Genomic DNA, 14,786 nt, shown 5'->3' with positions numbered 1-14,786 from the left:
TGCTCCAGCACACAGTGCTGTGCCTCTGTGCAAAGCGAAATCTGTGACAGTTTACCTTGAGCCATTAACTGTGGCATTTTAGGAGTAAGAATCCCTGTAGTGGGCCTTGGAACTTTCGTCAATGGAGTCAAGGCGGGCAGATGGAGATAGTAATTGCTTTAGCTATTGCTGCTAAATCTGCTGCTCAACATGTCTCACCCCTAGACAATCATTTTACAAGATCTGTAATTCAGCATTTGGAAGCAGCAAGTTTCCAAAGGCCGTAGCAGCCAGCACACTGAATGGGAGAAGGATGAAGTGGAAAGCATTTCAAGTCACATTTCTTACTTGGAATACAGATTGTTCCTTGTAGCCCTGAATTTCACACCGCCTGAGACCATCAGTAGGCATGCATTTAAACTAATGACTGTTTTGTTCTCTCCTGTGGATCTACACTGCAGTCCTTTAATCCTCACTCTGCCAAATAAAACTGGGTTCAAAAAAGCAGCGGCTGCAGACTCTGGCACACAGTTTTAGTGCCTCAGCCATTACCGTCACCTGGTTTAAATACAAGCATAGAAATTTGGAGTGAATTAAATAAATGGTAGCTAAGAAAGCCCCTACACGAACAAAGAAGAACTGCAGAAGCATATTGTGGACACCTGGAAAAGCCTGTCTCCTATTTGCAAGAAATATATAAACAGTGTTCCAGGGAGACAACTCTGCAATAAAAACTATGGCAAACAAACAGAATATTGCATTGAATAGTTCAAGAGGAATCCTTTCATGCTTTTTTCTTTGAGGCATGTGCTCCTCGAGAGTTCTGACTGATTAAAACAATTATATTATGTTTTTACTTTGCTAATCAGATCATGACAGTGATGGAAGGCATTCTAGTCCTAGGAAAAATGCTTCGCAGACTGAATAGATGAGGTGGGATTCAGTTCTGTGCACTGGAAGTGCCAAAATTCCCATTAATGCAGAGAAATGTAAGGAAAAAGCAGCAGGTCAGATTTGTTTCTACTACTTAAAACTACTGAAGGAAAAAAGTAAAAGTAAGAAATACCTTGTTAAAGTCAGCATGCCTCGTCTCAAGTATTAAAGGTAGATAGCTACTCTTACTTGTATAAGTCATTCCTCTAAGGAAATGAGTAAAGGTGTGCAGTATTACTACTGTAATAACTTCCCCAGTTTATTCACTATCCTACACATTCCATCACACACCTGAGAGATACAAGCCATGTACCTTGGGCTGAGAAGAGTACTCTGCCACATGTCCAAACAGGTGTATTTGAGACAAATGCTTAAGGAAAGTGGGACTGGAGATATGGGAATACGATGTATGGATGCTCCTATTGACTGGAAACAAGAGGTGAGACCTGGTGTCCCAGAAACAGGTCAAAAAGACGATGGTTATGAAAAGCAATGGAAATATTTCATTGTGATTGTCCCAGAATATTGTAAGAGCTATGATTTCATCTGAAACATGACTTCCCCAAAGCCTGTTTAATATGCCAGGGAGGAGAGCTTTCAAAGTCCAACTCACCACACAGAATGCTATCACAGTGTTGACGCAACTATTTTAAATCTGGTAGTACACAAAGCTATAAATAGTAATAATTTAAAGTTGAAGACTGCAGATACAATTAACTGTTAATTCATCCTAAATTGCATTTACCACATTGTTACGTAAAACATTCATCAATATGGCATTTATTTGTGAAATAATCTTTCAAACAAATCGCATACTTCAATTTGTGCTTCTAATCAGCCAATGCACAATGTAATGTGAAGAGGGCAACTGGAACTCGTATGTACTATATCATCAACATAAATTAGTCATAATTAAATACCTAATCCATTTTATTGCTGCACGGTTTTATCACTACATGGTACAGCTATTGTTATTCTTTCAAAAGCTAAAGAACGAGGAAATGTATATAGGAAAGCTTCCTTAGATTTCTCTAGGGACAAATTATTATAATATTTGTTCTTGCTCAAAAAGTCAAAGGATTTGCACTTTACTTTACCCATTTGTTTAAAGGAAGGTTGTTTGCCATCTAAATATAAACTTAACTTCAGCAGTTACATTCTCTATTAATTGACTCATACTCAAGTCCCTTTATGTGATAAACATGCACAGCTAATAATCAATAATATGGCAAGAGTGTGTACAGAACAAATAAAAGAAACAGATATTCTTTGTCTGTGCTCACGTATGCCAAGCAGAATACAAAGAAGAACAAATGCTGAAATCCTTAAAGGTCGTTTACATTAATTTTTTTTACACACTCTGATTACACAAAAAATAACCTTCCCTCTTGTTGCTCACAAGCGCTTGCCACTGTACCTATCCAGTTCAGTATATATATACTTATTAAAAACATTTGTTCTCAATTCTGGAATTCACTTTCGCAAAGCTTAGGATTTATGGAAGATGGAAATGGTTCCTTTTTTATTTTCTTAACTGAATGTGTGTTTGGGGAAGGAGTCCTTCTACATAAACCCTTTCTCATTCTTTCTGTTTTCCTCCCACATACTGCTCGGGGGAGCTCTAAGGAGAGGCAATGCCTCTCAGCCTGCACTGGCACAGATTCCCCAGACTGGGCAGGCCCCTATACCACCCAGCATCTGTTTGCTCCTGCCCAAAACATCACGTTCCTCCCGGAGTGAGAGAAAGCTTCTTCTGCCATGAGTAAATGAACCCCCTGCAGGACTTTGCCCAAGTGAAGGATACCATGCCAGGGGACAGACAGCTGCCCCTTCAGCAACCTCAAGAACATGTCCAATGCTGCCCAAAGCTGATGGCCCTTTTGGTATGTTCACCCAAGTTCACTGTACACCAGCACTTCCTATTTTCAAAGGAACCATGGTGAGAGGCATCCCATCTTTCAGATGCTATCCTGCAATCCCACATGCAACTCTGCCATTTCCAAACTCTTTCCAGTTCCCATAATTAAGGGGCAATATGCAGAGGTTCACCATTTTTTTCTTCTGCCTGTTCAGTTGACCACGAGGGTCTGTGCCAAAAGCTGCACCCACACACCTTTCAGCTAGCCCTGGGCCGCTGGAATGAGCCACTATCACCCTTAAGAAGCTTTAGGAACCAGAGAATTTATATTAAATGCCTTAACCACATGCATACTTTGAACACTATAGGACCTGTACTCAGCTTTGCAAAGTAGAGACCCAATGAAGAGGCAGTCAGAGTGGGTAAGACCTCGACCAATCTGCACTACTAAAATCAGGGTTCCGTGCAGTCGGGGTGCCCCTGCAGTCCCTGATGGCTGCAGCCGTGGATCGTGATGGACTCCAGCTCTGCCCTCTGCCCGTATTCAAGTCGATGAAAAGCAGCCTTGCTGCGAAGCCGCTCAGAGGGGAAGCTCGAGAGAGCACACACAGCCCTCCCACACGTCACTCCGGCTAAAAACAGCTCTAAATATAACCTTGTTACTAAAATCCACGTACACGCACATAAATACGAAGACCAGCAAAAGGACAGGAAGTCGGTCGGGGCGGAGGAGCCGCGCTATTTCGGTTCAGCCATCTCCCCGCAGCGCGCCTCGAGCTCGACCCGGAGGTGGGGAGGAAAGCCCAGCCCTGTGCCCGCAGCCGCCCCGGGCAGGCAGAGGAATGCGGGCTTCTGCAAGGGGAGAGCTGCAGACGTAGCCCCCAGCAGTCAGAAACCTCTAGGGATGTGAGGAACAAGGGGTTTATATTCTCTCCGTTACTACTAAAGGGAAGCGAAATGACCGTTGAACTCAGGTGCTCATGGAAAAGCGCTTAGAATTGCTGGCAGAAAGCCGAACTAGTACGTCAGCCGCCTTTAGGTTCCTAGCGTTACCGTGCACTGACCTCTTGCCCTGCAGCTCCTCGTGCAGGTGCCCAGACTTAACATAAGGAGCCGCTGCATTTCGGTTGAGTGGCCACCAAAACCGATCGCCACCTGTGCTGCGCGGACCCGAGAAAGGAGACGTCACTGCGCTGCCTCTGCAGCAGCTCTGGGAAGGTCCGGCCGCTCGCCCCTGCTTCCCAAAGCGGTTGCGGCCAGAGGAGATGCTTCAGAGATAAGAGATCACCCGCCCTGCGTGCCTCGATGCAAGCAGCACAGCCGAAGCCCTGCCCGGCGAGCCCCAAATACGAGGGGATGCGTTGAGATAGGCAGTATCTAAGCAGTCCCTCTGTTATTTTTTTTTTCTATTGATTCTATTTTATCTTGATTTTTTTAAGTTTCGCTGACCCTTCTGATCACCAACTTTCTTTGTGGTTCGCTGTAAGGATTGCTCTCCAAGAACAAAAAAGAAACCTCGGAGCTTTGATAGAGACTCTGGATGAAATTAAGAACTTCAAACCCCAGATTTTTGAAAAGAAAAACAGATGTCCTGTTTGTTGAGTATAAATAACTCCGTACGTGAAAACCTTTTTTTTTTCTTTTTTACGCTGCATTAAATTTTATTTAATGCTGGGTGTATTTAAACTGTTAAAAAAAAAAGAGAGAGAGAGAGAGAGAGGGAAGGGGGAGCAGGAAAATCTGCTGGTGCCAAAATCTCTTAATCTCCCTTCTCGAAAGGGAAGAGTCAAGGAAAGCCTTCATGTAGATGTAAGCGCCCTGCTCCTCAGCGTGTGTCACGACCCGACCCCCCCCCTCCAGTCGTCGAGGTTCGGGACCGGAGGCCGCGGCAGGTGCCCACCCCGCCCTGCCGGGCGCATCCCGCGAAGCGAACTTACGTAAGGACGTAGTTGACGCTGACGATGCAGTGCGGGCGCGACGAGCGGCTGTTGTGCACGATGGTGGCGTAGCTCTGTACCCACACCCAGCCGCCGTGCTTGGCCAGGAAGCGGTAGTACTTGGTGGTCACCTGGCCCTTCACCAGCACTGCGGGACAGAGCGGGGAGAGAAGGGCTCAGGGGGGCTGCGGAGCGCTAAGCGTGGCAAAGGGATGAGGAAAGGGTAGCCCGGGCATCCCCTCCCCCTTTGCAATGGCAAAGGCTTTTCGGGGAGATCGAGGACGAACACAGCGGGTGAGCGGGGGGAGGGTGAACCCAACACCCAACCATATCGTCATCGAGATTGAATTCACTCAATGTGGCTTTGGGTTTTTACCTCTTCTCTTGACGTTCTCCTTAAGGAAACTTACCGGAAATTAATATACTTTTTATACATCTATCCATGTATTAATGTCATCGTGATATCGAAATAGAATAAAGGGCTGCTTTCTGAAGCAGGCTCATCGCTGCAGCAAGTTTAGCCACGCAGATATAATTTTGAGACTCGATAGAAGGGGAACAAAAGTGTTTGAAATGCACTGGCACAGCCTTTTCGGAGCAAGAAAAGGTTTTTCCCTGAGCTGGATTCGAAGCGAACTGAACGCCCAGGGTTTGCATAAGGGTTTGCACCCGCCATCAGTGCTGCCCACTCTCCCCCCAGCCCAGAGGTGGACCCTAACACAGCCAAAGCCATTTAGCGGAGGGAGAAGGCAAGGTGAGGTTCTCCGAGCGCAGATCCTTACACAAGTGATGTGCACATCGCAGGTGGAAGGTGTCACAGCCGTGTACGTGATGGTAAAGGGTCTTCTCGATCAGATCCTGGGGCTCGTAGCCGGTGAGCTCAGCCACCCTGCAAGGACAGAGCAGCCTGCGTCAGTTGAGAGGAGGATAGGAGGGACCGGAGCGGGGGAAGGGGTGAGGAAAAGATTTGGAGGCAGCCTCAGCACTACCTGGAGTCTAGGAAGATGAGCTTCATGTCCAGGCTAGCCCGGAACATGAACATGTTGCTGTGCAATTTGATCTCTGTCACGGCGCTGGGCGGCAGCGAGTGGCCCACGGCGACCAAACCGACGTTTTGGTAGCAGCCGTCGAAAGGTGACATGTCCAGGCTGTACTGGCGAATCTTCAGGTAGCCACTGCAGTGGATGACCTGCAGGGACACGCGGCTGCTGGGTGTGGGGGCTGTGAACTTCTCCGCCCCGCGGCCCCACACCCCCTACCCACATCCCGGTCTTTCTGCTTTCCCTTGGGTTGGGATGTGGGGTTTTTTTTGGTTTTTTTTTTTTTTTTTTTTTTCATACGGAACTTCAACTCTCATCTCAGGCCCGTTAAAGCCTACAAGATTTTATTTTCTTTTTCTTTTTCTTTTTCTTTTTTTTTCCACTGACTTAAGTGGTTTTTGGACCACCTCCTAACTACGCTTTTATGATTCTTCTCCAAAGGGAAGACGAGGAAGTGCCAAGGCAGTTACAGCTCTGTAATGAAGAGTGGATGCGTGTGAGAGAGTTTACATGTGTGAGTGTGTCACATGGATAAGATGTATCTATTACTCAGACAGACCAGACACGATCCAGAATGCATCTTTAGGCATAGATTTTAGGTACGTTTCCTCCCTGCATATTGCTGTTATGCACTTCCAACCTCAGTCGTCTATTTTAAGCGTCTCTTCCTGGAGCTATTCCAAGAGATTTCCTTTTGCTTGCTCTACACCGTGTCACAACGTCTCCCGCTTCAAGGTCGGAGAACAGCCCGGGCTGTGCCCGGCCGGGAACCCCGTGCGGAGAAATGGGAAACGGCCGAGCCCTCACTGAAGGGCTGCCCTTGGGCAAGCGGCACTCAGTGCCACATTAAAGAGTGCCGAGCCGGGCCAGCCCAGGGAGCTCAATCCACGTCCACCCCGCGGTGTCGTGGCGGGGCTGTACCCTCCGCACCCACCTTGTATCCCCCGCAGGTCAGCCCCGCGTTCCTCTTGGCCAGTACGCATTTCATCCGTAGGAAAAAGGACCGCTCGATCTCATACTCTGAGGAGAGGGGAGGCAGAGGGGAGGTGAGCGGCGAGGGAAGGAGTCCACGTCCACGTAGGACGATGGGATGTGGGGGGGACACGCTTTACCCTGCACGAAGTGGGAGTGATAGGGCTGGTGGGCCGTAAGCACCGCCGTCATCTCGTCGTGGTCGGCGGGGTGGATGTACTCGTAAATGCTGTTGCCGGTCAGCTCTACCTGTGAGAGAGGAGGAGGAGGAGGAAGGGGGGAAGAGGAGGAAGGGGAGGGTTCGTCGCCGGTGCCCTCTTCTCAGACGCCCCCCGCGCCGGCCCCCAGCCTACCTGAGACAGGCCCAGGTGCACCGAGGCTGTCTCCGAGATGTACATGATCTTCCCATCCGGAGCCACCACGAATATGAAACCGTCCAGCGTCTGGGGAAAGGGTCGGCAGAGGGAGCAACAGAAAGAGAGATGGACACAGACAGACCGACACATAAAGTACCGTCCTCCAGGGGGTTATTCTAGACAAGACGTATTTCCTTTCAGGCTGTGATTATTCAGAAAGCTGGGAGGAAACGGAGCCCTGGGCAGGACTCTTCTATAGCCGTGACCCCTCAGAACTCCCGCTGATGACCACCCGAGAATTTCCGAGGGCTGCCACCCCATTTCTAACTCCCCGGGATTTGAGACCCTGTTAAGCAAACGAGGGGAATGTAATCCTCCCCGCGGAGTGAATAACGTCGGTGTGGGACGGGATCATTTGTCAAGTGCGTTTCAGAAGACGGAAATGGGGCTTCTGGGTGCGGAGGCAGCAGAAGAAACCCCCAATCTATCAAGGAGGTGTCACAGCCCACACAATCCCCCACACACAAAGCATGGATACAGTAACATCAATATTTCTTACTCTACCTGAACTGCGTTTGTGCAAAGGATTCCGTCCCGTCCAGTCCCTCCCTTCCCACGGTTTTTTTTTGTTTGTTTGTTTTTTGTTTTGTTTTGTTTTGTTTTTTGTTGTTGTTGTTTTAATTAAACACGTGAACGGTTAAAAATTAGTCACGGTGGCAACATAAAAGCTCAAAAGAGGGACTGATTTCCTTAATCGTTAGTACCGCGTGGCTGTCGTTCCCGGAGTGGTACCTGCAAAAGATGCGATCCTAGCTCCCGTCCGACATTATCCAGCGGGCTGGTGCGGCTGGAGTGGCCCCAGGCTTCTCCCAGTCCTGTTCAGTTAAGACACACACAGAAAGGAAAGTGAAGAGGTGACAAACCCACTCCTGTTGGCCTATTGGAGCGAACTCTTCTACTTACTTATTTTTTATTATTATTATTTTCCTTGAACTCGCTTTAAAACAGGTATACATACAATCGTTGAGAAACGGGGATGTGATTTCCTTGTACAGGAAAACCTCTTTGGTGGATTTTTTATTAATTTAAATCTAACTCCTGTGGGAGATAAACACCTATTTTTGGTTAATGAGAAAGCTGGTTCCTAAGACCTGGGCGAAACGGCGTGCCCGACAAAGCTGCCCCTCGGGGCGGCCCTTGGCTGCATGGAGCGCGTAAGAGAGCGCCCAGGGGCGTTTGCTGCCTCCCAGATCCCCCTCCTCCCCCCGACCTCAGGACGGACCTGCCCTGTGCTTCGGACTCTGCTCGTTTTATGCAAAGTGAAGAGGAATAAGAGCTGCAGGAAAATTTCTCGGCCGGAGTAAATCTATTTATAGGCAGTGCTTTTTAATGATGCTGTTGCTGAAATCATTTTAAACGGGGCATTTTAAGCTTACGCGACTAAATAAGGATCAAGCAAGAAGGAAAAACAAAACAAACAAAAAACAACAAAAACAAACAAACAAACAAAAAAAACCACAAACGTACAGAAATGCTGATTGACGGCAGGAGAAGGCAAGGTCTGTCTGCTCCTACAGCGCGGGCTCGGGAAGCCGAGCCCACTTTCTCAGGGGATTTCCATGCGAAACGGCAGCGGGCAGAGCGGGCATCCCTTGGTATCGAGCGCCTTCACCTCGGCTCGACAACCGGGCGTGGCGAACAGAGAGGGCATCCCGAGCTGCCCCTTCCTCGCCCGCCTTCTCACTGTTTCCCCCTTCTTTTTAACCCACGGCCCTCAGAAGCCAGCAGCAGCCCTGCGTCCCGGCCCCTGCCCGCGTGTACCCCTCGCCGAGTGCCAGCGGGAGATAAGATCCTTCCCGTGAACTCCTCCGCATCAATTAACGGGGACGCGGTGAAGTTGTCCCCAACCCCCGGGCTCTCCTCCCTCCCCCGAAGCGCAGTCGCTCTGCCGCCCTCCTCAGCGGGGCCGCCCGGGGGCACATCTGTCCCCCACTGGGGACCCCCACCGAAGCTAGTCAGGAGCTGACACATCTCGCACGGCTTCCAGGGAAAGGGAGAAGAGAAACCGCAGTATCTTTGCTTTCCCCGAGCTCCGGGACGCCCTGTCGAAACCGCTCCTTGAGAGCTTCCCGCACTGGAAGGGAAATCTGAATAACAGTTTCCCTGTTCTGGACTAAAGCTCCGCTCTTCGCCTAGGATTTAAGTTGTTTATTAATCTGGGTTTACGGCTTCTAATTTCTCTCCTTCTAAAAGGGAAAACAACCCGACCTCTGCGGGTTAATGAACAGCTCACAGACATTACAGGTTAACTTCTTTCGGGAACGCCGTTCTTCACGGAGCACTGAGCCCTTCGTTATGCTTCGGGTGGAAATCTCACGCTGTTTGGCCGCGGCTGTTAATGTTTCATAATTAAACGTTTTCACTCGTCTGCCTGAGCTAGCTTCTAGCAATCCTAACACTCGAGACGCTTCGCATTGCCCAGATGCTTCAGCACTTTCTAGCCGGAGACGACTTCTCTTCACTGACAAACCCAGATCGGCGGGCTCTCCCGGCGCCCTTTAAATACTGCCTTTAGAGATTATAAGAGAAAACCTCTCCATTAATATTCCTCTTTTATTATTTTTTTCCTCTCCGCTCGCTTTAACATCCAATTTCCTTTTATCGGGGGAGCAAACTGAGCTATCTTGCACTTGACCTACCGCAGAAAATTCCTCAAATCCTTTGATTGTCTATTTAAAACAAAACAAGGAAATCAGCTCTCCCTTTTGCTTCAGGATTACGCTGGAAACAAGATCTAAAGATTCTCTTGTAATTTGGAGAGCCAACGGAATAATGGCTTTGGAATAGAAACAAGCAGCTTTGTGCGGGAAAGGATAACTAAACCGTTTTTAGGCAAAGGATTTTCCCAGCTAAAGTGGCCGAAGACAAAGCAAAACATAATCTATTTTGGAAGATTTCCAAGATATGCCACATTAACCTTTGTAGATAAAAATTGCTTTCTCCCCTCCCCCGCCGGGGTCCGGTTTATCATATTTACATAAGTAGCCTTAGAAGCGATATATCTATTATGGATCTAAGAAGCTCGCGAGCTCACATTTCATGTGGAAACAGAGGCGAAGTTTTACTGTTGCTTAATACTTGATGCATTGTCGAACCATTTCCATTTAAATACTCCCGACCCACGGATTACCTCAATGGACTGGCTGCACGGGCTTTGTAATTTCCTGAAAATGAGATTTCGATTTATAAAACAAGAAACCAATTAGTAACCAAATGAGGCGAAGTAGATCCACTAAAATTGACCTAATCCCACAGGCACCATTTAGGCCGGTTCTTGGCGAATGAATGATGAGCAATCGTGCAGCGCAAGCTCAAGGCATCATCCAGCTGTGTTATTGCAAGCAGCAAAAATAAATGGATCGAGTTTTTCTTTCGGAATGAGTTTTATACTCTCAACAAGATATAGATTATAGGCTCCCATCTAACAACCTCCTCCACTCGAGGATTTTTTTTTTTTTTTCCTGAGAAGGTAAACAATTCGACCTAGAAGATGTCCTCCACTGGGGGGAGGGGGGGGGAGAGGGGGGAAGGGAGAAAGAAAGGAAGAAAGGAAAATAAATAAATAAATGACAAAACAAAATAGCAGCGGCATTAGGGACAGGCTTTGCTCAGTTTGCTAACAACGCCCGTTACTGAACTGCGCGCTCTGAGGCTGCGCTCAAACTGCGCTGAACGTGCGCTGGTGGCAGTTCGGTCTGCGAGTGCTGAGTCATAGCTTTTTCAGCATTTCTCCACGGGAAATCACCCGTTTGCCCACATTTAAAAGTGAGGGAAGTGGCAGAAAACTCCTCGTTCTCTTTGGTGGGAGGACAGCACCGGGCAGTCCGGTAGAAGAGCCTTCCTTCTCCCCGTGCGCATCACGCCCAGCGCCGGGCACACCGCCTACCACGGACGGACCCACGGCCAACGCCGCAGCTCCGTGTCACTGGGGCATTGCCTCCCCGCCCCGCTGGATCGCTCCGAGCCCTCGTGGCAGCAGCCAATGGAGGCACCGGCTGGCATCGCGATATCGTTGCCGAACTCCCCTAAGTCCCAAACAAGCGGGGCTGCGCTCAATCACTGCGAATTAGGCCGGGACGCAGCGGCGGAAGGCTCCGAGAGACGCGGACAGCCCCGCGGGTCTCGGAGTTCCCAGTCCCTCCGTGAGCATCCGCAACGCAGCCCCGACCCCAGCCTCGACAGTCTTCTTTGTCTATCCGAAGCGGGGGGAGTGAAGGGGAGGGAGAAGGGGGGATAGGGGGGGAGGACAGGAGAAGCGAGTTCTTATCTTCTTGGCGTTGATTTGCCAGCCTTTCCAAGTGGCTACCACCATTACCCCAACCTCAGCGCGATCTGAATTCACGGTGGAGGAAACAACGGCAGGGCCATCGGCCGCCCCTCTTCCAAAAGCACTCAGCATGGAGCCCAACCCAAACCTCCCGCAGGGGGATCCGGGCTTCTGGGGGACCCTGGGAGGCGACCCTGGGGGCGCCTGCGGCAACGGGGAGACCTCGGAGCGCCCCGGCCGAGCGCAGCTCCTCCGCCTTTTGTCACAGCCTCCTTGCAAAGGCGGAGGGGCAGCGAGGTTGCCTCGAGGAACGGTATCGTTCGGCAGCCCTCGCTATGCCAGCACCCAGCCGGGCCCATTTCTCACTTAATTTAACAGGAGGTGGTTAATGATAACTCCAAATCTCTGCCAAATGAAGCTTCCGTGAGGGAGCGAGTCGCCGTCGGAAGGTTCAGACGGAACAGAAGCAGCGACACTTAGGGAGAAGTAAAAAAAAAAAAAAAAAAAAAAAAGCTGCTCATGCCTGCGGATGCCATTAGCGAGGTTTCGTCAAGATTTATTATCTCGGTAAATCAGACGCGTTCGTTTGAAGCGGATAGAAGCGAGCGTCCCGCTTCCTTTAGAAAAATAATAGTAAGAGGGAGGCAGAGTTCTGCCGCCTGAACAGACGGCCCTGCTGGGGGAGCGGCCGTGGAAGTAGCACCGATTCGCCGCACTGGAGAGAAATCGCAGCGTTTGGGTAATGGAGCTGCCCTCCTAAATGCAAACAAAACGGAGCCCACAGCGGAGGGAGGGGAAGAAAAAAAAAAAAAAAAAAAGGCAAAATTTTGTGCGCAACATCCATACTGCTGGGTTTTAGGGAAGATGCAAACGCAAATATCGCTTTACCCAAACGAACAGTGGAGGAAAGGGTTTACGCTATTCACACGCAAGTTGAAAACGTCCTTCAGAACTAACAGAGCCCTACGGGGAGAGAGGGATTTGTAAGGAAAATCTGACTGTATCCACCAGTTAAAGTGCCTTTGTCAGCTTTCGTGCTAAGAGTTCAGTTCTGCACTTCCCATGTTAAGTTCACATCAAAACTCGACTTAAGCACAGAGAGGTACCGCGCAGAGTAAACTGCGGCTTAAATGAGAAAAACTTCTGTACGAAATCACCGCTGAAACCCAATGCTCAATCATTTCCCTTAGCAGCAAGAAAAACAGCATTAAATCACCTATCCACGTGGGAAACGGATTTTGTTTTCCTGCTTTTCTCCCCCCCGCACTCCCCCATTTAAAATAAAACAAGATAAGGAGATTCAATATAGAAATGTTAGGCAAAAGTTTACGTAAACGCGGTCGCTGATTTTGTCTGGGAAAGCGAACGCCTCTGAGTGAGAGCGATCCGTCTTCATAGGACAGAAAAGCAAACAGTCCTTCCCTGCTTGTTCGGGTGAGGAGAACAGGACCCTGGAAATATTCCTTAATTAAATATACGTGTATACAGAGCGTCACCTTTTTTTTTTTTTTTTTCTTTCTTTTTTTTTTTTTTTTTCCGCCTTCACTTTTGGACACCGGCACTGCTTATAGGAATCGCATCTTTAGGTAAGGAAAATTATTTTCGCCCCCGGATTTATTTCCATCAGGTTTGGATGCTACGTTCGTTGCCTTCACTGTTACACTGAAATGTCAAGGATTTTTTTCCCCCATGAACGTTAACACAGGACTAAATTTATTAGGAAGGTATTTATCTTTTTCTCATTCTGTCTTTCTTTTATTTCCCCTTCAATAAAAATTATTTAAAAAGCTCTTTCCCCTGTTCTCAGCTATCTAGCAGATCTTCTCCACATCGTCTTCCCCAAAGCCGACCCAAGCAAAACAGGCTCTCTCCTCCCGAGCCAGAGGACTTTCAGTAGCCGGCCCGTGCCAGGCAGCAGCCACGGGGCGCATTTCGCCTTTGCCAGTTTTCTCGAGAGGTTCGGGGCACGGCAATGGGATGCCGGGCCCGAGTCAAGTCCGGCACTCCTTGGAGAGACTCGCAAAGCTGCAGCTGAATCTCTGCATTACGCTCCCTCAGAGCCGCTCTCACCCGGTGCCACCGCTTTGCATCGCCATTTCAGACAGTGAAACGGAAACCAAACGGTGCTGAGCGGCTGCGTGGCTCTGCGGGCACGGCCCTGGCAGAAACCTTCCGTTTTCATAGTGACCCTGGCATCCAACCTCCTCCTTCCTGCATAGGAGCCCCTCGGATGTCCAGACGCGCAGACGGACGCCCACCGATACTTCCTCCGCTGAGGAGCTTATGTCGTTCTGTGCATTTATTCCCAGCGTTTCCAGTCAGGCCCCGTGCAGGGAAGCTCCGGGCGGGCCGCCGGGGAACCGCACCGCTCGGCCGTACCCACGCTTCTCCGCCCTCGGCCGGCTCCGGGCTGCGCCCCAGCGCTCGCAGCTCTACCCTCCCCGGGAAAAAAAAAAAAAAAAAAAACACACAGAACGTCCCCTGCCGCATCTACCGCCTTCCGCAGGTTCTGGCTGTCTCTGCGTGCCCAGACCAAGCGGGGAGGGAGGGCCTCCCACATACTGGCAAGTGCCTGCGGAACCACGCCGACCCCCCAGCACGGACAGCACCGCGGGGCCACCCCCTCGGCGGCGGCTTCTTTCCATTCGCAGCTCTCCCGTAGCGAGGCCGCGGAGGTCCCGCCGCCACTCTCCGCCTCCCTGCTCAAAGCCGCAGCTGCCGGCCCCGGCCCCGCGCCCCCCGCCGCACGGCTCCCCGGGGCATTGAGGCATCCCGCGCTGTCGCCCGGGACGGGGCCCGGCCATTCTTCTCCGCCCGTGATTACTCGCAGCCTACAAGCAACACCATATGCTTCGTCTGATCAAACAGCCCCGCTGCATCGGCGGCGGTAATTGACGAGAGCCTCTCGGAATCACGCAGGAAGGCGGCCCGCTGAGACGGCGGGAGCTGACAGATCACCGCTAATAATCCTTTTAGGAGCATCGCGGGCAGCGGAGTTCGCCATAGCTTTCTTTTTATAAAGTGTGCGCTGACAGTATTAAAGGACAGCTCAGTTTCCTTGCAGGCAGATCGCATAGAACAGCAACGTGGTTTCATGAGAGTTTTAGTTTTTTCTTCCACTTCCCCCCCCCCCTTTTTTTTTTTTAAAAAGGTTTCAGGTGTTACAACTCCCACTTATCCCATTCTTAGGTTCTAAGGTTCTAAGTTACTCAGAGATACCAAGCGTTGCTTAGAGAAGCGGCTACAGGATACACTACGTCGAAAATGACTGTATGGCTTTGGCTCTATGTACTCACGCAGCGCTGGGGGGGGGGGGGGGAGGAGGGGGTGAGGGGCCGCCTCCAGGCCCGAGCGAATATTTACCTTTAAAAAGTCGAGTTAAGA

The 14,786-nt window shown here is 50.0% G+C and overlaps 1 protein-coding gene across 1 annotated transcript in view; it reads right to left on the bottom strand.

Moving 5' to 3' along the window:
• The window catches only part of SIM1 (SIM bHLH transcription factor 1), a 45,884-nt gene that overhangs the window by 28,783 nt on the left and 2,315 nt on the right, over positions 1–14,786 (bottom strand). Inside the window, exons 3-9 of the mRNA XM_085217586.1 lie at positions 7,868–7,950; positions 7,073–7,162; positions 6,860–6,968; positions 6,682–6,767; positions 5,697–5,896; positions 5,490–5,596; positions 4,708–4,855 (exon numbers count right to left, since the gene is read on the bottom strand). Coding sequence (XP_085073712.1) covers positions 4,708–4,855; positions 5,490–5,596; positions 5,697–5,896; positions 6,682–6,767; positions 6,860–6,968; positions 7,073–7,162; positions 7,868–7,950 — 823 coding nt within the window. The remainder of the gene's footprint in view (positions 1–4,707; positions 4,856–5,489; positions 5,597–5,696; positions 5,897–6,681; positions 6,768–6,859; positions 6,969–7,072; positions 7,163–7,867; positions 7,951–14,786) is intronic.

This window comes from Meleagris gallopavo, chromosome 2, assembly GCF_905368555.1.
Source record: "Meleagris gallopavo chromosome 2, MGAL_WU_HG_1.1, whole genome shotgun sequence".
Taxonomy (NCBI): Eukaryota; Metazoa; Chordata; class Aves; order Galliformes; family Phasianidae; genus Meleagris; species Meleagris gallopavo.
This window is presented reverse-complemented; position numbering and strand designations above follow the sequence as displayed.